General features: G+C 39.2%; 1 protein-coding gene across 1 annotated transcript in view; it reads right to left on the bottom strand.

Annotated features, from left to right (window-relative positions):
* Positions 1–16,249: 16,249 nt before the first annotated feature.
* The window catches only part of CPZ (carboxypeptidase Z), a 34,836-nt gene continuing 26,432 nt past the window's right edge, over positions 16,250–24,653 (bottom strand). The window contains exons 8-11 of the mRNA XM_032109903.1: positions 22,955–23,090; positions 21,715–21,854; positions 18,988–19,087; positions 16,250–17,287 (exon numbers count right to left, since the gene is read on the bottom strand). Coding sequence (XP_031965794.1) covers positions 16,932–17,287; positions 18,988–19,087; positions 21,715–21,854; positions 22,955–23,090 — 732 coding nt within the window. The 3' untranslated portion in view covers positions 16,250–16,931. The remainder of the gene's footprint in view (positions 17,288–18,987; positions 19,088–21,714; positions 21,855–22,954; positions 23,091–24,653) is intronic.

Consider the following 24,653-nt stretch of genomic DNA (forward strand, 5'->3'; position numbering starts at 1 on the left):
TTGCAGAACTGACAGTATCACTAATCTAATCCTGATGTCTGCAATGAGGTTTAACACTTGAAACATCCAAGTGAAGTTTAACCGGAGCTATTTGCTGAGCTTTTTGGTCCAACATTTTTCTGGGGCATATCCAGCTTTTAAATTGAATATGACAGAATGTCCTGATTAGCCCAGTGTTGTGAAAAGTGGAATCAAAGCCTTATTTCAGGCTGCTACCAGGTACTACAGCATTCCTAATCACACTTAACATTTGATCATGCATGCGCTAAAATTTTGCCAGGCCTTTTGAGATGCCAAACCAAGACTTTGTTTTTTAAAAAGAAAAGTGAAAGAATGGATGTCAATAGCTGTTTATTTTTAATGAGATTTAAATAATTTTATTTGGACAAACATCCAAGTATTCTAGTTGCAGAACATATTGGTTATTTCTTCTATATTTCCACTAGCAGCATTTACACCTCACTGTCTGATCATGCTCCAATTTTCCAGATATGGCTTTGTTACTTGTTTTTCTCTGCTAGAAACTCTATTGTTGTCAAGCATCCCTGACTCTGGATCATAAATATCTCATTTCCCCTTAATAAATAAGAAGGCAGCTTGGAGGCTGTTATTGCTATTTCCTTTCTACCAATTCATCTGTTCTACTATCAGTTTCTTTTACTGCATTTTGATTTCTGTTTTGGTGGAAATAATTTCCAAAGCAGGCTGCTAATAAACTGGCAAAGGGCCTGCTCACAGTGGTACTAAGAATAACTCTTCTGGCATTCTCTGATATTGAATTTCACATAGCAATCACTGGCAAGCCCTAAAATTGTTGCAAGTTTTACCAGTACGAAAGGACTTCCCAGTACTCCAAAAATTTGGTACTCACTTAACCTAGTCAAATTCTTTTACAGTTTAGAAAGCCAGCTGCCTTGCAGTGACCGTCAATTTTATTGTACAAATCAATTTGTCTCCACTGACGGAAAATAATTGCAAAGCAAACAAATTATCCATGCTACATTGAACCCTATTCACTCTGGGGACACTGAGCTTACAGCTTGAGAAGATTTTCCTCTGCCTGTCTCAGAAGTAGAGCTTGTTATTAAAAAAACCCCAACAAAACATTAAAAAATTGTACTGCTTTTACTCTTACTGCTGCCGGAGATTTCCAGTATATTAATTTTGCGTTTGTCTGGGCATTAAGATGCCATTATGTGGAACTTTCCTGAGTACATTTAAATCCCAGTATATGATATGGCTTTATACACTAAATTTTCAGTACAAAGAGCACTGTTGTCAAAAGTGGAGGATTTGGAAGTGCTTGAAGGCTTACAAAGTCACTTAGGATCTTATGTAAAAGCACAGTCCAGTGGCTTTCTATATAGGCCAATATCCACAGAGGGATTTAAATCCCTGAATAGACTGGAGGGTTGGAGTGCATTTGCTCAAATTTCACTCTTCAAAACCACCACCCTCTTTTCATCTGCCACTGCAAACATTTACATTCTGTCAACATGTCTAATGCCCCATGAGTTCTGCTCCTGCCAACCTCCCAAAGCCGCTCTCATGGGGGTGAGGGTCTGGCAGTCCTGCTTGGAAGGTGGAGAACATCAGCCTGGCCTCTACAGGTGTCATTTCCCAGCAGACACCTACCAGTAACTAGGCTTCCCCAGCAAAGGTGGACAGCCCCTGGAGCAGGTCCCAGCTGGACTGTCCTTACTTGAGCAATGCCATCTTCCTTATCTCTCCCTCTGGCATAACAGATATTTAAGTACTTCCATGAAAAGTAGATCAAACTAAACCCTTCTTCAGGAAGACTTTCAGACATGTTTCACCCACTCCTTCATATCCCTGTGAAGCCTCCCTGAGAACAGGGTAGTGCTCAATGCAGCAGCTTCAGTCAGCCCCAGGGAGGGTTCAGATAAGGCCAACACCAAATCCCAGTAAAACTGAAAAAAGAGGGACCTACCTGTAAGAAAAGGACTGCTTGTAAGCCACAAGGAGAAGGAGGCACTTCTTCCACCTGGGAAAACCACTGAGCTGTTGAAGGAAATATTTTGTGCCTTCGTCACTCCCTAAGGAGTTGGGAAAATCCATGATTAAAATTTCCTTACCTTTAGCAATTCAGGCCATAGAATCTATGGATCATGAATGCCAGGTCATAATCCACGTCCATCTTCAGACCATGTAGCCTTTACAGGTTCTTGTCCTAAATTCATTGAGTAGAGAACTCAGTGCCAGGCTTGCAGAGCCATCAAATATCCAGTGGATAGCAAAAATGTGGTGGGAAAACGTCCCATTTTCATATATATACACACACTTTTTTTTTGACTTCCATCTGTTTGATTTCAGGTGCTGGAGGTAAATATTCCCCTAATTTGAAATACTTCCTCATTTTCTTTTCCAGAGGTGGAGCTTCTGTGGGGCTATTTATTTATAACCAACATTCATTGGTATGGCAGAAAAAATCCCTAGGTACTTACATTGTGTTGTGATATCAGTAAATTTTGAAAGGACAATAGGATCCCCTTACCTATTTTTAAATAAAAATGAGCTATATATAAGCAGGACTTATACTTCCAATTATTCCAGTCTGTGCCAAGGATCCCCTGGGCAGTAACTTTTTGTCCTAGTAAACCAGCCTTTGAGGCTGCATTTCATTTCAAAGGTAACTATTTTATTTCACTGCCTCAGCATTTCAAATAGAAGAGACGCAGCAGTTAAGTTACACTTTTTCCCAAAGATGACATTGAATGCAGTATTTGATGAAATATATCCCACATGGCTTCCCCTTTCAAAGGTGGTGTTTCTAAGAAATGGGTCTTGTCATTCTAAGTGAATATTACAGCCTATTTTACTTTCTATTTTTCTTTATCATTTATTGGAAGATTTTAGCAAAATTTATCCACTTCTATTGATGTAAATTTGTCAGGGATAGGTTGGAAGAAATTTTAAATTTTGTAAATTTTGGAAATAGGCACTCATTATTAAAAAAAAAAGTGTAAATTTACCTCCACTGAGGAATCAGTTATGGTAAAACCCCCACTTCTTTTTGACTCCATAAAATCTACATGAAAGAGAAGCCTTGGGAAAGCTCTAAATGCACAAAATGAGGCATGGACTGGGTTACAGCTTCCTTCTTATGTGTCAAACCCAACAAACCTTCCTCAGTTCCAATGCTCATCAACCACCTCAAGCTACTTACCAGACATGAAAGAAATAAAGAGGCCAAGAAGTCAGTGAAGGGAGTTACAAAATACTTGGTAGCATACAGCCTAAATTCTTTAATGACATTTTTAATAAATGTTCTTTCTGCCAAATGTAGTTTGCTTCATCATCAGATCTGTCCCCATTAATTATGCATAATGCCACTTCAAAATTATTCTTGTAAAGAACTTTCTTAATAGCAGATATCAGCTTTGTTCATTGCTACAGAAGTCTGTAGAGCTGGTTTTTTTTGTGAATGTATGGTGTTCTTTATCTGAACATTTGCAATTTAAAACACCACTAAGAAATATGAGAATTCCCGCCAGAAATCCATCCCGAGAGAGGCTAAAGTCAAATCACTGGAGACACAGCTCCTTGATCCTGACCTAGGAAGAACGTTGCCCAATCTACTCTGTGATGAGAAAATATTTGAAACAGGGACAAATTTCTCATTGACCTCCTCTTCCCCCACTAAGCTCACATTCTTCACCTCCACTTCATAACTTTTCATGGAACCAGAAGAACAACACGTATTTTCTCCATATGTTTCTGCTCAAACTCTAGTTCCATTTGTGGAGAGGTTAACTTTCCAAATAAGAAGGGGCAAAAGTATAAACTCCACATTTGTATAAGAAATAAGGGGCAAGAGTATAAGCATTCAGATGCTTGCAGGAGTAGAAGGCCTGAAATAAACCAGATATATTTTCTAAACACACTTTTCATGAGATTTCCAGGAGATTCTTCAGCTCCCAAAATAAAGTGAAATATTTTTGCCTTTATTGAAATGTGCCACTTTATTCTACCTCCTGATGAAATTTTGGGAAGTTCCGGAAATTAACGTCTGTGAGGAAAAAAAAATGTGGGAGGGGAAAAAAAAGCCAAAAAGGTTTGTTTCACCCATGCATTAACATCCCAGAAAAGGTTCACAAACAAACTTTACTATTACTGTAAGTTAATTCTGAATATTATATATTAAAAAATTATAGATTAAATATCATAGAATAAATCTGGGCTTCTACTGAGCACTTGAGAAGAGTTTCTGAGCATCAGATATTTCTCTCTTTTTTCATCTCATTTATCTGCTAAGTACTAAAAACATTAATTATGTGGTTATCATAACATGATGAAGTAAAAGGAACCAAGATGGGCCCCACACTCAATCCTGTATAAAATAAACAAACCGCAGCTAGGCAGATGGCACATTTGGGACCTGACTCTGCCCTGTGAAGTCATTTACTGTTCCAAAACTCACACAGCAATGTCTGCATGGTCTTTGTCATCAGTTTAGCACAAACACTTTAAAACTACATTTTTGCTCAAACAGGTACAAGCCTGTTTGTCATGGTCATGCTTCCCGGGCTCTGTACACAAATTTCTGAAGCACGACTTTCAGATCAGCACTGATTTAACACCCAGGTAACTCCTTCACCTTTAATGTCTTTCCTCCTGGTTCCCACCTACTGCTCTGAGGGATGAGGAATCCCATTGCACTCATTTAATGTTTCATTGATTGCACTTAAAAACTGCAGTATAGCCATGCACTGCTGCTGGGAGGACAAAAGGAAACACTGTATTAAGATAATATTGATTCATTTAACCAGAATAAAATGAAGAAAAGGTCAAATTGGGGCAAAGCTAGTGCGAGGAAATACATCCCTGGCAGTTAACTGTTGAGATTCAGCTTCCAACAGCTGCAGAAAGGGCATGGAAAGAGACTCTCCACCATTCACTAAATGTGCCATTACTGTGGAGTCATCAGACTGCCTCGAGTTGGGTTTTGTCCCCTAGGCAATCATCACAATTAATTGGGCATGCAATTTATCATAGACTAATTAAGTGGCTTCTACTGCATTTATCACTGCTTGTAAAGTGAAGGAGATCATTCTGACTTTTAATTTGTAACAGTGACAATGAAGTTTAAGGATCATGATTCATCACTTCTAGATGGATTTTAGATTCCCTGCAACTGAGCACCCTTGTGCCCAGGAGGGAGCAGCACTCCATAACAGTGCTCTGGGGCAGATGTGTTTGCATTTGCAAGAGTATTCAGGTGGTATCTGCTGTAAAAGTCCTTGATACACATGGATTTGTTGGAATTTGTGTGCTTATGTGCTCATGCAATTATTTCTACTTGCCACTTGACTTTTGGTCAATTAAAATTTGAGAGATGGAGAAAGATCTCAAAAGAAAGAAGTCCTGCTAAGGCTCCTACTGAGAAGGTGACTTTACAGTAAGTTTAGGCCTGCTTGGACATGGGGGATCTTCTTGGAAACTCTACCTTGAGTCACAAATCAATAGGACACCAGGCATCCTTGGTTCCTATGCTCACAGATTTATGTGTACACACCACTGCTCCTCTGTGCTGCTACAACTTTCTGTTGCCACCAGGATATTTGCTTCACTCACGCTGATCTGGGAGTCATTTTACATTTTACATTTACATTTACTTAAAGAAGATAGCAATTTCAAAGGAAACCTCATTTGAACCTGTTGGGGTTTTAGTTTAGTCTGTTTTTTCTCTGTTAAAGGAATTTTCTCCCATATGCATGTTGCTAGGGGACAAATAGCTGTACTTAAGAAAGACAAAAGGGGAGTGGGGCGGACCTGGCTACTCCTTTGTCTACACCTGGGTGTGGGGTCAGTTCGCTCTGAGCGTCCAGGGAGAGAAGCTGCAGAGAAAGGAGCTGCTGCTTCTTTCTTTTTGGCCGTTCTTTCTTCCTGCTGGAAACAACGCCGGGACCCCAAAAGCCGCTTTCCCTGCCCTGCTGGAGACCGAGCTGTGGCTGCCCTGCCCCGCTGCTGCTTCGAGCTTTCGCTACGCTGTAGCCCTGCTCGCCCTGCCTGCCTGGGCCTCCGTGGGTTTTTCCCATCTGGATACATCTCGTCTGCCACCCGGGATTTGCGTTCGTCCCTGCCGTTCCAGTCTGCTGTTCCTGAGAGCCCGGGATCAACTGCCCAGCGGTTTGTGAAGCCTTTGTCCCATCCCTTCCCGGGATCCCAGGGCACCGGTGCCGCGTGTGTCCCGAGCTCGCTCCGGAGCGCCCCCTGCAGCCGCGGGGGAACCATCGCACCTGCCCTGCTCACCGGGAGCCGCCAGCGCCCCTGCCGGCTGCGAGCGGAACTGCACCCGAGGGGAAAGGGCCCGACAGCCGAGAAGGCTGGGACTGGGTTTGTGATTGCTGTTACTGCCATAGTTGTTGTTGTTTTGTTTGACTGGTTATATACACATATATATATAGAGTAAAGAACTGTTATTCCTATTTCCCACATCTTTGCCTAAAGGCCCTTGATTTCAAAATATAATAACTTGGAGGGAAAAGGGGTTATATCTGCCACTTCAAGGGGGGCCTCTGCCTTCCCTAGCAGACACCTGTCTTTCAAAACCGAGACAGAACCATACTTCATATTTAGAGCTATGTCACTTTTAAAGACAGGGAAGATCAGGGGTGGTTGTGTAGTCATGGTGGGGTGTAGTTGCTTCTGGAAGGTGTTTTTTCCCTACAAATCTTTTGAGCAGACTCTCTGCTGGCTTATTCCTACTGAAGTTGCTAGTTAAACCAAGAGCATTCACATTTGGATGCCTTTTCTGGTGTAACACATCCAACAACTTTGAGCCAGGGTAGACATCCCAATCTCACCACCGCTGTCTAAGGAAATAAGAACTGAGCCAACATCTTGGCCCACCACTCCAAGGTCAGTGTTGATGTAGACAGTCAGATACTTGAAAAGCACCAGGAACATGTGTACAATTTTTTTTTTTTTTTTTTTTTAATATTCCAGAGTTTATCTGTGTGGAATTGTCTACAGAGAAATGAAATGCATAAAGTGCTGAAGGGTGGAGGAATTTGAATCCAAGTTACTACAATAAGAAATCTGTTCAGTGTTGTTTCTGTAATTGGCATAAGAAGCCAATCTTCTCCAGCTAGACAAGGCAGCTTAGCTACTCCATTCGATTATTAGGGCATCTTAGCAAATACTCCTGAGTCCACATAATGACTACTCCCATATGCTCCAAAGGGTTGTGTGGCCTCTTCTCTCAGTCTGCACACTGCAAGGTTAGCTTTGCACATAGAAAATCAAGATTACAAAAGCATTCCTCAATAAGGAGACATTTTCCATTTGGTCCTCAGCTCCTCATTGTATTTCCCACCCACTTAGCCACAACATTTATTTTTATAAACCAAACTGTCAAGAGCATGCCTGCACCACCCTTTTGCATTTTTAGCATGGATTAAATAGAAGAAAACTGTCTTGTGCTATGCCAGCTTCAAATCTCTGCATTTATGTCCCCATTCAAGTAGATTATCAGTCATGGTTAAGGGTGGAGGATGTATTTAATGGTACAGCTATACTCCACACTAATATGCTGAGTGGTGATAAATTACCCAAATTACCTTTAAGCCCAAGTACATGTGGACACTGGAAATTGTCTAGCAAAGCTGCATTAAATTCTTCAAAGTTTTTGTTCCCCCTCACTTTTTGACATGCCACAAGTTTCTCAATTTTGTGGCAGCAGAAGAGCTGAATGGATATTAGCAGCAGCAGGAGGAAAGCAGAAGAGTCCTTGATCTTTACTCAAGATGTGTCTTTAAAGAAATATAAGACTTAAGGTTATCACACTGTCTAGTGTAGCCTGAAAGCTTTCTCACAGTCTAGGGGCGAAGATGCCAGATCTGCTTCATGTCCATCTTTTGCCAAAATCCAATAGCCCATTCCTACTTAAGAAAGCATTCAAACTGACATTCAGTGAGGGGCAAATGGCCAGTTCCCACCAGAGAGATTTCTGCACCACAGTTTCTGAAAGCTGTCCCTAGTCTGAGTAGTGGGGCTTAGTTTTATTTAGGTAGTAAATTAAAACATCATCTTAATAAAGCTAAGAACATTAAAATATCTGCAAACTATGAAAATCACTCCATTGGGGTACAATTGGAGCAAAGTACTTGACAAGAGTTTAACGTGAAAATTGGCATTAAATACCTCATGTAGACATCCACTGCTGCATAATATCTTTGAGGGATTATTTTAAAGGAGACACTGTTTTTTATTCATTAAAACTGTATGTTTCTATATAAGATCACAAGATTTCCACCAGTATCCTTTACTGCATTTCTTCCCATAATGGAGAATTTCTGAGAAATTCCTGAGCAGCCAGATCTTTCAGAGGAATGAGTGTACCATATTATGCTGCTGTTGTTTCCCACCACTGAAGTGGGCAGAGTCTGAATAAGAGGAGGGTGGAGGGAGAAGAAGCAGGGAAAGCACTGCCAAGCAGTGTGGACCTGCCTGAGAGAAAGTGTGGGTGGTGTTACCTTTAAGAAGTCTCTCCTCTTACTTTAACTATATACAAGCAGTAATGAGATACACTTGAAACTGGACACCTGGATTATGTAGAAAATTATGTAGGTGTTCGTGATTGTGCACACAAACTTAAAGCCTAAGATCTTCTACAGAGCAGATATTTCAGGTCAGATTATTGTCCCTGTATCTAATGGATGCACTTATCTATTTGATTTTTCAGCCTACAGTGACCATATTTGTGTGAAGAAAGCTAAGCATCTTCAGGAACTTGTCAAAGAATAGCTACAAAAACAGCGGCCACTGTACCTTTGCTAAAAGAAAACTTGATTGTACAAACATAAGTAACGCAATGGAAATATTGTTCTTTATGGCTCCTTCCCTGTGTCTTCTGAACATTTCTACCTGTCAAATGCTTTTCCAAACAGTTCTTTAGGGTCTTCACGAGACATTTGAAAACATGCTTCTTGATTTGTAAAATCTTCTGCATTCAGACTAAGTGCCAGTCAAAAAATATCGTTGTAAGTCACAGACACTTAGGTCCAGTCTCTTCTTTTTTTGATTAAACATAAATTAGGTGGAGCTCTGCCATCTTATCAGTGCATGCAAACATCATACTGGCAACAGGGTTTTGGTAGAAGTTTTATGAATAAACATATATTTCTACATGATAAACTAATGTAAAAAGGACTTGAAATGGCCCTGGGTAGAATTTTAGTATCCTTTAAGGAATGAGATCCTCAAAATTCACCTTGGTATGTTTAAAGACTAGAGATTTATCAATTTTGTCAGTACATTTCTCTATTTAGCTAAACACAAGTTTCTGTGTGTGCCAAGAATTGTGCCAAAAATTGCCCCTATGTCAGATACTTAGGACCTGACTAGAGCTGGTATGAAAATATTTACATCTAAGATAATGCATCATTACCTGTATCAACTACAAACTGAGCTTAGAGCTAAAATCTTGATTGTGTATATTTACATTAGTCTAGTGAGTTGAGGTACTTCACAGGCCTCTTCACATATCCAGTCTGATAAATGTATTTAACACACTTTAATAGTGGTGAACAGCTCTTGAAAACAGGGAAAATAACTATAGCAGAGTGTTCTGTCTTTTTAATTATTTTATAGATTTATTTATAGATTTATTTATTTATATTTTATAGATTTTTTTTAAACTTTAGAAATTGAAGTGTTCAAGGCCAGGTTGGATAGGGCTTTGGAGGAACCTGTGCTAGTGGAAGGTGTCTCTGCCCATGGCAGGGGGGTTTGACAAGATGATCTTTAAGGTCCTGTCCAACCCAAACCATTCTGGGATTCTCTGGTACTATGATTATTAAAAAAAAATCAACTTAAGAAATATCAAGTAGCTCACCCAGAATGACCTAATCACTAGAAAATAGCCCAGTTGGAGGGAATACATGGGTCCAAAGCACTTTTTATGGAGGGAAGAGCTGAGGCTGTATCGGCTGTATTTTAAACTGAGGGCTATTGAAGGCTCTGCCTTCTGTAGCTGGGTTTTAAATGCAAGTTGACACGGCTACTGCAGTCTTTTGGATGAGCAACATGAGTGCTGACTGGACCAAGCCTTTCAGGGGAGGTAGTAGGAGGGAAATCCAATTTGTGAATCCCAGCAGAGAATGAAATAGGAGCCGTACCCCTGAGCATGCCATGACGGATGCTTTTGAGCAAGCAGACAAGTAGACATTTAAGTGAGCATTATTAACATCAGAAGAAAAGTATCCTGCATACTTTTGATGCACAAATTGGAGTAGCTGAGCAAGGGCTCTAAAATTTTAGAACTTGAATTTGTCCAATTCTTTTGCCTAAAATGAAATGGCCTTCTGGTGAGAAATGGTGTTTCTTGGGACCTCTACACAAATGGGACAAATGTTTTAAGTTAGTGATTTCAATTGACTGCAGTGGTTTATTTCCTAGAGACTGATGGGTCTGCATTCTGTTTTTTAGGTAAGTTTCTCTGTTCTCCATTCATTTCTTAACATCAGTGAAAAAATAAAAATTTTGTCAGAAAAACTTCTCATTTCCTGGTTACCTACTGGAGGGCAGAAGAGTTGCCTTGAGCACTGCATTAGTCACAAAACAACGTTGTTTTAGCTGTCATGCCTCTCCTTTGTTTGCGTCCTGGTAGCCCTAACCACTAAGCCTTACTGCTGCTTTAACTTGCTCAGATCTTGCCTTTTATTTCATTAGTGATTCTGTTACTGAAGGCTTGTACCTTGTGAACTGCTTAAGTCTGATATTTCACATTAATAAAAATATAAGAACTAACTAAATCACTTACATTAATGTACTAGTGCTGATTTTTGGCAGAAAACTTACATATTCATATTTCGGTGACATCAATGTTTCATTCAATTTAGCTGATAAAAAATTAATGAAGAAAAATACCTTAGGTTTTGTGACTCATCTGCTTTTGAAGATGAATTTTGAATATGTTATTTGATTTGAAACAAGGCATATTTACTAAATCTTCAGAAATAATAACCAAATTAAATAAAGAAAATATTACCTTTTTATTCCTAATGGCTTGAATATCTTTCTCATTGCAATACAAAATAATAAGTATATATGACCAAGTAGTATATGACGTAACTAATAATCCATTATTGTTTATATGTGCATTCTATAAAAATATGTCTCCATGTATGGGCACGTGCACGTGTGTGTGTATATATAAATGTACAAATGTGTGAGTATAAATTAAGAGATGTTCCAAACGAACATTCTAATTTTTGAAGTCCTGGTTTGTGACATTTTAAATTTAATAAATATAAAAACCCTTTTCCAATTTAGATTTCATTCAGAGGAATGTCTGTGCAAGTGAGAAAAAGAGTAAACCATATTGTGGGTTAATAAAGGCTCATGGCATTTCTTAAAGACCCAGGAGAGCTTGCATCATGGGCACAGGGAGGCAGAGACCCCTGGAGACCTGCCTCAGTGCTACCCCAGCCCTGGTGCAGGACATGATGACATCCCAGAGCTGGCAAGAGGCTATTGTATTTGTTCAGTTGACACAGACACAACCAGTGGCTTTATTCTACAAGAAGAGCTTGTGATCTACCAGCTCAATTTAAACATCTTTGCTTGGGGAAAGTGGCTTTGTTCAGTAGCACTTTGCAGCGCTGGAAATGTAAACCAAATGCAGCTAAATCACACAAGCTTCGTCTGCCTGAAGTTTTTAATGTCCATAAAAATCCCGTGTAAAGGCAGAGGCTCCATGGCCATGCCTTGTGCCACCTGTCTGGGGACGATTAGTTGCCAGCATCAGGGAACACAGCATGGAGGTGGCCTGGCCACTGGTCTGATCCAGACCAGAACTTCCTGCATTCCTCTCTGCTGCTCTGACTGTCTCAGTCAAGGGTACAATTTGCAGTTAGTCCAGCAAGAATTTACCCATGAACAGTCATATAATCTCAGAAGTGCATTTTGTCTTCTTGCCCGAGGGAAATAGTTATGTTAGTACTTGGGCTAGTTTTTTCCCTTCCTTTGGGTGGCAGTTGTGCCAGCAAAAGTCCCCAGCACCCTCCTGCCCTCAAAAGCCCACCGTGTCCCTTGTCTACTGATGACCTGTCCAGACTTCTTATGGTCAAAATAAGCCAGCCTGGGTAACAAGTCTGTGCCAACTTAGATCTTGTAAGAAAGGCTGATGAGAAGGGATGATAAAACTATAATAAAACTATTCATGTCAGATAATCCCCATTATATGGATTTACTTCATAAAGTTATATCACCTCCTGCAAAAGAATCTCTTAGCTTTTTCAGCAGCCTTTGCTGATAGGACTGCCAGCAACACCTTTGGAGATATCTCACATCTGCTTATGAAATAGGCAAAAAAATTTGTCCTCTTCATTACAATATCTTTTTATTGAAGGCCTGATGTTTAGGGAAATTCAAAACCCACTTATTGTAGGAAAAGCAGACTTCACTTGGTGAAGATTTTATTGCTAATCAAAAATGGATTAGCATAGTGAGAAAGAAAACTAAACTCAAAACACCTTCCCCACCCCACCTCTCTTTCCAGGCTCTCACTCTCTGATGTAAGCAGACCTGGACCCAGAATCAAAAAGAACACCAAAGAGAGAAGAACTTGTAGTGTCCCCTAAGCATGAGGGATGTCTGGAGGCAGAACACCTCCTCACAGAGGTCTGGCTGCCCCACCAAGGAGGTCAATGTGACACCCTTTTCCAACACAATTTGAGAATACACAATGTCAGAAAAGGCAAATGTCAAAGGGGATCTCTCCTCCAAGATGCTATAAAGACAAAGACAGCAGGGGAAGTATAGTGCAACCTCCCCATCCACTCCTTTTACTCTGTGGAAGCTTCAAAAGGCAGATCTTACCGTGAAGGAAAACAGCACGAGAGTACCTCTGACAGGAGCTTTGTAAAGAGGTGTATCAGCTTCAGCTCACATTTCCATCCAAGACACTCGAACAACTGCGATCCCTAATGTTCCTTGTCTCCTAAAGGTTGAATCTCCAGTGCTTCACTGCTGCGGGGTGAATGCCCACCCATCACAGAGATCTCCCAGCCTGTCTGCAAGCATCACCTCAGAGACACACAGACTTGTTTCACTTTGATGGCTGCTTTTGTAACCACTAAAGACATCTCCGGCATGTTTTTGAATTGCAGAGCAACACTAGAGTGACGGACACAAAGAAATGGCACAGGCTTGGCAAACTCTGATTGACAGCTCGTTCACAGTACTCCAGAACAGCCTGCAATACTGTTTTGGAGTGCTTCCCTTTAGCTGCTAAACCGAGGCATGAAAGGGAGAAAACCTGCATAAACACTGTGAAAAACGATAGCAGGAAGGGCTTCTATTACTCAGTGATTTTGACACTTAAAGTTCTGTTCTCAGCAGTTAGCTTAGGACACCTTTCTCTTCTTTTCTGTCTTTAGGAAAATAAAAATGTTCCTTCCTATATGTGAGTGGCCTGAGACTAGAAGAAAATTTTGTTACAGAATTCGAAGATGTAAACAGCTGCAAACTTTTATGCCTTTATTATTGCTATTTTTGATCTAAAGTGTTTTTATGAATGGAACGAACAGACCCAAATCTTCTTTTGTATAACTCATGCATGCAGATTGTAATTTAACTGCTGATCCTCTTTTTTTAATGTGTTCTTGGCTTTTTTTGGGCATGTGAATGAAAGAGAAATTGCACATATGACATAAGCAGAGCTTTCTCTTTGCTCTTCATGCTTTTAATGCTGTTAGCTAGATTTGCATGCTTTGACTTGTTGGGAAGATTAATTGCTGGCAGAGCAATGAGGTCTGGAAAGCTGGCAGGTCAAAACATTTATAAGTGTGATTGTGCAGAAAAGTTTGTCTCCATGGCGGAGAAGATCCCTCTGAAATAAATATGGAGACTGGGAAATTAATTATTAAGGAGGATGTTGCAAAAACATGCATCAATACTGTTCAATATGTGGTTGGAAGGTAATTGAAAAAAATTATGTAGACTCTGAGTTAAAAGGAGAGGGAGTCTGATGAACACACACTATAATTCCTGACAGCACCGTCTGGCTGCTGGACCTGTCATGATCCAAAGTAGCACTGGAAAAAGGCCAAGTCCAGTCTCTAAGGCAGGGTTTAAGCATGATGGAGACTGCCAGAGAACTTTGGATATTTCCCACTTCTTTCCTATGTTACTTGCACTTCACTTGTAGGAGGCCATGTTTCATAGAAGCATTTTAATCCCTCTTTCTATTTAAAAAGTATTTAATATGCTCCTAACTTTATGTTCCATTAAACTGTATATTCACATCTTCCAGAGAGGTGCATGAGAGAGCTGATCACTGTGTTCATTTCATATATTAGTTACAGAGCTGCCTACAGCTGCTTAAATTTCACCACCACTTCAAAATCCTTTGAACCATATTATAGTTGTGGGGTGGGTTATTTTGGGTTACGTCTCTTTTTTTTTTTTAAACAAAACTGTCTGATATTAAGCACACATTGCTTGATTTAAATAAATTTTGGAGAAGATTTATGTAATTCAGTTCAGGATACACATCCAAGCTGATGCTTTCTCTCACATATATATGTATAGAACTAAGTCTATAATAATCTCAAATAAAAATGGGATGGTGATATTAATTTTGGTTGCATTGTTATTTGGCTGGCTTTGACCAATTCTTTCTTTCCTTTTCTTTCTTTCCTTCCTTCTTTCCTTTTCTTTCTTTCTTTCTTTCCTTCTTTATTTCTCTTTCTCTTTCTTTCCTTCTTTGCTTCTTTCCTTTTTTTTCTGGAAGAGCCAATAAATATCTCCTAAATCTCATCTAAAGTCAAACGGATTTTTGGGAGCCACTGTAGTCATTCTGCCAGTGTTTTCTGCCTCCAAGCTAACTGAAAATTGAAGAATTCCTCTTATGAAAAAGATTAAATAGTTCTAGAATACTGAAGAACACCTTTTCCCAAGAGCTTTGCAGTTACTATAATGAAGTTTAATACATCCCTTCTATACAGGCTATTGAGTGTGAACCTGGAGAAGGTTCTGATCTTAACTTTTTCTCTGCTGGACACCTCTTTTTGTAACTGAGGTAGGGAGGGAGGCTATTCTTGCTCTCTCATACCATTTTCACATAAATGGTATAGTTGTACAGCAAACTACTTTTTTTGAACTGTCTCAAACATAAGAAATCTTTACTCAATAAATCATATTTCCCAAATCTTGACTCTAATCTGCTATTTCAACTCAGGACTGCAAGAAAGAAGTGGATTTTCTGCACAGTCATTCTGTTTTGTATTTCAGCAAGCTTGGGTTTACTGAGATTACTTGAAAAAAATTCTAAATAACCCTAGGAGAATCTAGGAAATACTTAGAGAAAACATTTAAGTATGCAACACATTATGTACTTAAAAAGTGCAGCTAATAGTCATCAATTTGGCATTTTGTTCTGATTTTGTTAGCTTCACCACTGTTTTCACAGGAAGCTGGCTTTGAAAAAAATGACCACAGAAAACAGTAGTAATACCTATTACTGGAAATAAAGTCTGGAGGTGTATCTCCTGCTCAATTTTCTTTGGCATATTTAGGATTCAGAGTTCCTTTAACTTGGCAAGCCTGGGCAAGGAACACTTATCCATGTGCATGCAGTACATTCACTCCCATATTATTACTTTTTGTTAATGCTCTGAAATAATTTTCTTTCATTTTAACATAGTCTCCAGTCCTGCAGACATCCAAGCACATGAATAACAGGCTCCTAACTTCAATCAGATTACGACTGGGAATAAGGTACTTAGCCATGTGCAGCCTCTGGCTGCAGAATTAAGATCATTCATCTCTTGGGTCTTAGGAAACTACAGAATGAGATACGTGCATGTGGACAAAGGGATTCACACAATGGAGGCTGCTTTACTGAAGATGAGCAAAAAAGTTTTTAGAAATCATAGGGCAATCCACACAGCTAATCCAGCAGCTCCTGCAGAAAGTATATCAGCTCCAACAATCCCACTATTCACACACTGTGGCATTTAGAGGGGAAAATACAGCCTATATAGAGAGTTCATTAACAGTTCAAGCTAAAAGAAAGTGTGGGCCCATGTGTTTCATCAAAATCAAGGACTTTTTTTATATATATCGCCTTAAAAATACACTGCATCTGATATCTGAGAGAGGACAGCATCTTGCAAGACCAGTATTAACTGAGCTTTACCCAGCTATCTTGAAAAGAAGTTTGTGATTTCTTTGATGCCTACAAGTTTCATTAAAGAGTACCCAGGCTCAGAACAGTGCATGACGTTAACAATTTTAATGTAATATCTCACACTTTAGCCTAAATTCCTCGTGAATTATCTCATGTATTTTTCTATGTCTACACACACATTTATAGGATGTGTGTATTTCTAGCAGTAAAGGCATTTTTCAATATTTTGCTAAAATACATTAAAAGCCTATTTTTAAATTTATAAAAATATTTAATTTTTTTAAAAAAACACCTACATTTTGAGCTGTTATTAGAAGAGGTAATGAACTTAATATGTTAATGTAAAAAGGGAAAATAAAAGAGTTTTCTGAGTGTTTCTGAAAGTTGTTTCTAGTATGTAATCATTAATGTATTAAAACGTGTACAAAAATGCATTAAAGGATCAGGAATATTTTCCTGCAGGTACTTAGAACCTAATAAATAATGAATGTGATGATTAACTACATGGGCAGAAGTACAGAGCATTACCAAGAAAAAAAACTGCATAAAATCTGGCCTTTGAAGGGATGTGCACCGTTGTTTTTAATACTTAAAAACCCACTTGAATATACTCAGTTGTGTGTGAAGACAAAACAAAAGAAGTAAGCGTGCTTGAATTAACATTATATTTTCAAATGAAACATTTAAATATTGCCAACAACTGTGAGGGTGTCTGGAATGGAGCGGAAGGGCACGGGAGTGAGCTGAGCAGAGCAGAGCATGGCGATGTCCCTCAGCGCTGCTTGAGCAGCCACAGAGGTTTGTGCAGGTCTAGAGAGCTGAAGTATGACCACCACCAGGGCTTCTCCCTGCCTGATGCGGACCCACCTCGAGCCTCGGGCTGCCCGTGCTGGGCGTGAGGGTCAAAAAGTTCCAGGGGGTCGTAAGGGTCGTACGCGTCCTCCATGGAGCGGCGGAGGAGCTTGTTGGGCCAGGCCTCGACAGGCCGCAACACGAAATCCACTCGCCCGGCCTGTTTCATCCTGGCAGGGATGGTGACCCTCTTCATCACCCGGCTGTACCCCGGCGCCTGGGCGCTGATGATGTACGTCCCTGGAGGCAGGAGTCGCCAGTAGTCGCCATCAGCAGCTTAGGAAAGGGACAGGCACGACAAAACTGAGCTCAGTTTTTAGCCTCACAGACTCGGTAGGTACACACACACCCATGGACACCCACCCCTGGCACAAGCAGCTACAGGGTGGGCCACGGAAGGATCTCAGATTTTGAAAAATGTTTGAATGCAAACTCTAGATGACAAAAAGAGACGTCACCTGTGAAAACGTGGCCCTTGGGAGCTAATGGAGAAAAATTCGCATACGAAATATCAGTAACTGCTGTTCCTGCGTCACAGGGAAGAGAAGCTTTCCTTTATGCTGCTTTTCCCAAAGGTACAAGGAATAACTCCCAAAGAAATTAATTTAAAACTATGTGAAACTTAAGAAAGTGAAATCAGAATCCAGGCTGCAATATATTTATGTATTTAGCACGTCTAAGGAGCTAAGAAATCCCTCTTTTTATTAAATTACTTTCAATTACTTTGCAGACATTCTAGCATGTAAGACTATGGAGTTGGAGCTGCAGCTGGTATAAATTGCCATTAGTGTAAAATGAGTGTAAATTTCCTCCAGCTGAAGGTTAGACCTTGCAGGCAAAATTAGGGAGCTTTAAAACAGAAAAATTTATTCCTCATTTTATATTTCCTTTATTTTGAATTGCAAGTCTCTTAGCTCAGTTAGTGTCACATTAATACTATTTTTTTGTGGAATTTCTTAGTTCTTTTTAACACTAAAATCAAAAAACTTTTTAACCATATGACATTTTTAACTCCACCTAACTCAGAACAAATAGTCTCCTACAGTGTAAACATATTTTTATTTAATTCTTAATCCTTTAAAGGTCCTCTGCCAATGGGAAGCCATTGTCTGGGAAGAAGTTTGAAAAAGACCATAATTCATGCCAGAGTCTCCCACCAGCCTCAAAAATCTGCATCATCTCCACTATTGTATCCCCTCTACTGCTAGTTTTTTTGAAAGCTGGAAAACATCCACTACATTATAAGCCATTCTGGCTTTCCAAATTGATTCAACAACAATCATTAGAGCAAAATGTAACCATTCATGTCTTCTATTTTGCGCTTCTGTGGCCTACCCGGTTCTCAGTGAAATCAATAATAAAAAGAAAGCATTAATTTAAGTGACAGCCTAAGAGCTCAGAACTTTATGACTGTGAAAAGTAATAGTTGCATACACCTCAATACATGTTTATCAGTTGGTGACAGGTATAAAGTGGACATAATTCAATGCTCTAGTAATTATTGTCCAAAAATTGCACATATTTATGTGTTTCCAAATAAACAAGGAAGATTGCAGACCCTTCAATTACTGCAATTATTCTAGATGTGAAAATCAGAGAGGATCTGACTGTACTATCTACAACTCATGTTCACAATATCTCAACTAACTTATTCCATCAGGGCTCCACTCCTCCACGTGCTGAGTTACAGCTCCTGAGCAGAGCTGTTGCCATATTCCCCCAAACATTGGCTTTGGTGGACAGAAGACTGTTCCAGGTGGAATTTTTCACATCAAGACCTCTGTCATCCCAGACATGACAGACTGAGCAGCCATCTTGGCATGTCTTCTCTCTTGTTTTTCTAGAAGAAAACCCCCACCTGAGCCTTCAGTTCTCCATTAAGGTGCCATTTCTATCAAACATGACAATACTTTTGCAGGTTCAGCTCACAGGACTTTCACTCTGCCCAAGGAAGAATCTTAAACTAAAAATATTACCTGTGGTGATATCATGTTGAATGCCCCTGACTGAAATACGAGCATTTTTTATTGGGTTGCCAAACTTATCGGACACAATTCCTTTTATCCCCCGATGAACCTGGCAGAGCAAAGAAAAGTTAGATGGGAGTCACTTACTACAGTACCACCTCCTCATCACAAGGAAACCTTTGTAGAGAAGAAACAACTTTCAAAAAGTTCAACCCATTATAGAGGCTCTCAGGTGCTAATGCCCCCTCAGATCACATTCCCTGTTTAGGGAGTTCCAAGGGGGCTGAGGGAAAGGGATAATGGAACCAGAGCTTTTTTGGGCTAGGCATGTGGCTCTGCACTGAGAGACCCTGCTCTGTACAAATCACTGGCACCTCATGATCTGACCACAGTATTTAAGGACTGTTTCTGAATGTCTGCCCTAGACACAGAACCACAAAGAAATGAAAAGTTAAGCCTTTCAAAACCAATCCGATGCTCTGTACACAGCGAGAAGGCATCAGCTCAGGTACTTGTGACTTATCATCACTCTACTGCCTACACTTCACTGCCTGTCAGAATGACAGCAGTGTGTATGACAGCCATTTTCCCTTCTCTACAAGCACAGAACTGAGCTGCTTGAGCTGCTGAGAAATGTGCTTGGTGACAAACTGAAAAGCAATGTGAATTCTGTCATGTAAGGAGGTGCACGAGCAGCTATATTGGAAGTCAAATAAAATAAAATTAAACAGAAAAAACAATTCCAAGTATTTAAACATTAAGCCTCTTAAGGTTCTCTTTTTAAAGTGTCCCAAAATTAAAATATTTTATATTGGAAAATCTCTATGACTTCTTTAAGTGAAAAATAATTCCATTTTTATTTTTCCTCTGAACAGCTATAACCAACTTGAGTTGTTCTTCACTTCCCCACCTCTTCTTTTCTCTTCCTCTCAATTTCCCTTCCCCAGTAGCCTTGTCACAAAAGAAGAATGGATAAAAACCACAAAGCATCAAAACAACATATTTGCTTTTCTGTTGGAATATAAAGATGTTTAAAAATAACCATTAAAATATCCAACTATACAGTAATTGATAATACAAAGCTTGATAAAAAAGTCTAGTCTAGTGAAAGCACTTTTTAATTTAAGGTGAGGCTGTGTTGTCACTGCTCTCGTTAAGCAGCCATTCCATACTGAGTGAAGCTATTCACTGGAAGGTTTAGGAACAACTCAATATAAGGATTTGAAAACTATCCCTTATAATGAAGCACTGCAATTTTCTTTTCAGCATGAACTTGAGGATTTATCATATGGATAGAGAGTAAATCTGGTCAGAAGAGTCATCTCAGACTCAAATTTAATTTACAGTGTAGACATACTCAAAGTAGTATGACCTCATCCAACTTCAATAATAATTTTGCAATTACAACATGATGGGATAAAAATGACAAAAGTGAAATTTCTTTAACAATGTTCCTTTGGTTTGCTTTAGTAAATGTACTATTTTTCATTTTTCCTCAAGTCAGTGCCACATGAGTTTGGCAGAGTGTTCTGATTTTATTTCTGATGGGGAGAAGAGATCAGCATTTAGGAGAATGAATTTTACTTCTGTGCGTTAAGCCAAGTAGATTTGTACACACACCAAACAGCCTGGTATATATCAGAATAAGAAAAGTTTGAATTGGTTGTGGCAGACTTAATCCTTATCGGGGGTAATTCAGTCATCCTTATCTGCAAAGTTGTTTTGCTTACTGTCCTGCATTTACTCAAAAAGCTTTTCCAGCACAGACTTCTACAGTGTCTCACACTGTAAAATCTTTACATCTTGAAGACTTCAATTGTAATATATATGGATTTAACCCAGCTCCATTTGGATTCACTAAAACTCATTTTCATCAGACAGCTGTAAAACGAAATGAGTTTGGTGGCCTGTACTGTAGACTTTATTGATAGATAATACTTACCACAAGTAGCAAGAGGTTGCTTAGAAAGGCCATAAAAACACTCCTAACAATTTTAAAGTACTGCGTACTCTATCAAAATAAGGCATGACAGAAAACTAATCTACTAATGGCTGAGAGAAAGATGAGCAACTTCTGTTTCTGTTTCACTTACTTATTGTCAGTGAGGTATTTGTTTTTGCTGAACTTATTATTAAAAATGACATTTAAGTGGCATGTTTTAATGCTCAGAGACATACAGTTCTTCCTTTAGAAGATTTGGCTTCAGATATTTAATAACTACTTTCATAAAGAAATCAAGATGAAAAGTGTGTAAATGCCATTTCTATCAAGATTTTAGCTGAATCTAAATCTCTTGCTGTGGGACAGTAGGGTTTGGGACACAAACATGGAATATGGAAAGGAAAATTTCAGGAAGCTCTCTGGAGAACAGAGTTTTTTGCTTTAGTCTTCAAGAGGAATGTTGATTCATACTTTTCTGAATACTAGGGTTTTCTCTAGTGTTAAATTTTGGACAGCTGATGAATAATACTGCCCAAAGTATTCATAGATAATTCCCTTTCTCACTATTTTCAAGGCCTTTGCAGTCCTCAGTCTCAATCCCTTCTCCAGCATAGGCAAAATACTACCTGTGTGTCCTGCTAGACAAACTGAGGCACTGGGGTCCCCGGTGGAGCGTGGTGATTGATTTAGCATTATCTTGACAGCTAACCAGGAAAACAGCAAAGAAATGAATTTTGGAAAAGAATGAAAAAGGAAAACTGTAAGCACAAAGGTCTGTAAAAAGAGAGCAGTACCATTTCCATGTAATTCAGCAGGGCACCCTTGTTTTCATGCCAGATTGTAAACAGTTCTTCCTCCAAAGGAAACTTTTCACATCCTACCTCCACGGTAACTTCAAAGCAATTTGTGTGAAGGTAATTAAAATCTGCCATACCTATAAGTTTAAAAAGAAAAAAGGAGAGCTCATAAACAGGCCATGTAGCCTTTAACTGGAGCTTTGCTGCTGCAGTCAGCTGAATCCCATCCCTGTGGGTGTGGGTTATTATACTGTAGAGTGCTTGCTGATATATAAAAAGTATTCAACAAATTCAGAATTCTACCACTTGTTTCAACTATAAATTAACTAATGACAATGACACTTCTTTCAGGCAAAAAAGCATAATTTTACATTATTATTCACCTGGCCAAGAAGTAGCAACAGAGCAATAAAGATTGGTTAATCACAGTAATTGTATTATTGGCTGTATCAGAAGTGATTACCAAGGGTCACCAGAACAGAAATGTCCTTTTGCCATTATTGTGTTCAAAACTGTTTCTGTACAAAAGACATTGGATATAATTTTGGGAAGAATGTAAGCCAATGATAGCTAAACCTAATTCTCATGCATGCCCCAAAGAATTCCAAATGTCTAGTTTCAGCATAATTATTTGGGGATCCAGCTGAGTCCTATTGGAAAACAGAACTGAAGCACTGCTGAAAATTTATGAACACTGATATTTTATCCATGCCAGCATTGAAGGAATCCTAAAGAAAACAAAGTACTATTACTGGGGAAATCAAATTAGTAATGGAAGAACAAATGAATTGGATGTTTGTCTCTGTTGTAGTTTTTCCTGAAAAAAGAATTAATTTAAACAGATGAAAAAGCAGCACTTGCATAGTCTACAAGATGGATTCAGACTCATGCTCCTAAGGATTGAGAGCATAGCATTAAACCTTTGTTTCTACATGTCAGATTTGAAAATGAAAATGATATTATATGCTATATATGCTATAAAAAATTTGAGCCTTGCATAACTTGTTAACTTTTCTCAGGTCACATTGGGGTTGAATTCATCCCATGTTATCTGCATATACATGTTTCCAGCATACACGTTACATTTTACTACTTAAATCCCCTACAAATTATGTTTTCCAGGGGTAGGACCTTAAGCAAACTGAAATTAATAAACTTATTTTGTTCAAACCCTGGTGTCTTATAAAGGTCACGTAGAGGTTTTACCTCACTTGATATGATGGTAAAGTGGTTTTACCTCCAGTGAAGCTGTACCACTCAGCGCCATTTATAATACCTCCACGTTTTACAAAGTTCCCACCACAGCGCAGTTCGGAGCGGTCCGAGATGACGGGGTGTGCATCTGCGTAGGCTTTAGCCAGCATTTTGAACACCTGCAACAAACAGGATTGAAATATATTTGCTTTTACAAACTGAAAACCTTGCCATTGCTGCTATTAACTATTGCTGTTGTGAGCCCAGATTATGAGACACCCTGTGTCCTTGAGACTGAGGGAGGTGATAAACTGCTCTGCAAGGAAGTTTTCATTTGTCTTCTCCTCTAGGGTCCTTCTCTGCAATCCAATATATTTAGCCAGAGACAACATATTAAATACCAGTGGATTTTTTTGATACGTGGCTTCAATCTACCACCTGGGGCAGGAGCCCAGGTTTTAAAGTTGAAATTTAGGCGTCCTTTAGGTTTTGCTTTAGCTTTTGATATTTTTACCGCTTAAAAAATACCTGTATTACTTTCAGCCCAACTAAATATTCACATTGAATGCTGCTGTTTAAAACAGACAGTGTCAATTTGCTTTTTACTTATCACTCACACAGGAAAACCTGCCAGTTTGATCTCAGAGACAGTTGCTTCTTTGTGGGGCAGAAACCATTCCTAAAAAGTGGAGGATAGGATGTGGTGATGTAGGATGTCACCCCTGATTTCCAAAGAGTGTTGATACTGATGAAGAGCAGAGCAGTCACCATGCAGAAAGGAACAGTGGCAGAACACGTAGTGAAGACAGAAGAAAGAGCAGTTGTCTGAAGAAACCATTTATTTGAATCATGTTCCTGTTCTTCTTCTCCAATGGTTATTTCAACTTCGTACAAAAATCCTGCCTCTCCTTTTTGTTTGTTTGAACTTCATCTGCAAAGGCTATACTTTCAGATTTCAACATTTAAATGACAGCAGTTATCAGATGCTACTTGATCCGACTATTCACGATCATGAGTTTCATTCCATATTGCTTAAGAAAACATGTGCAAGAAGTTGGGTGGCTAAAATCCTAGTTTTAGAAGTGATCCTAAAACTTTATCCTAGATGTTGTCATCAAGGATAGAGACTAATATGATCAAGCACACAACACCAGTTAATATTTCTGATTGTTTCTAATAATCACATGGCTGAGCCGATTATGGAATCAGGTAGATGACCAAGGAAAGATGGAAAGAGAGTTTAATATAAGTGTAAAGACACTTTACTAAATACTTCTGATGACCAGACACTAAAAATCCAGACTTAGTATAAAATTCTTTTGCAGCTCCCTTAAGTTTCTATGTATCTAATTATTGTCCAGACCAGAAAATTAAGTGTCCTTCAAAGGTCTGCTGAAAGAAATAGATGTTAATTAAATATGTTAAGTGGAACTTTAACTGCCAATAGTTTAGTGCCAGGCTCAATATCTTTAATTCCTACAGGAATCTGGGTTCCAGTTCTGAACCCTCCGTGGAAGGTATTTGATATAATATTTAGAAGGTGCCTATGTGAGTAAGGAGTATGTTCCTCACCTTTTACAGAGACATCTGCAGATGTCCTATTTCCAGTGACCAAGTCTCCTCTTGTTTCACACCAAGAGGCATAAGGCTTTTGCCTGGCCACTAGTGCAAGTGAAAGAAGACAAGTGGTAGGGAGAAGAGAAAGTGAGAATTCCAAAAGCAAGTGAAATCTATTAAAAAAG

The sequence above is a fragment of the Corvus moneduloides genome, chromosome 5 (genome assembly GCF_009650955.1).
Source record: "Corvus moneduloides isolate bCorMon1 chromosome 5, bCorMon1.pri, whole genome shotgun sequence".
Taxonomy (NCBI): domain Eukaryota; kingdom Metazoa; phylum Chordata; class Aves; order Passeriformes; family Corvidae; genus Corvus; species Corvus moneduloides.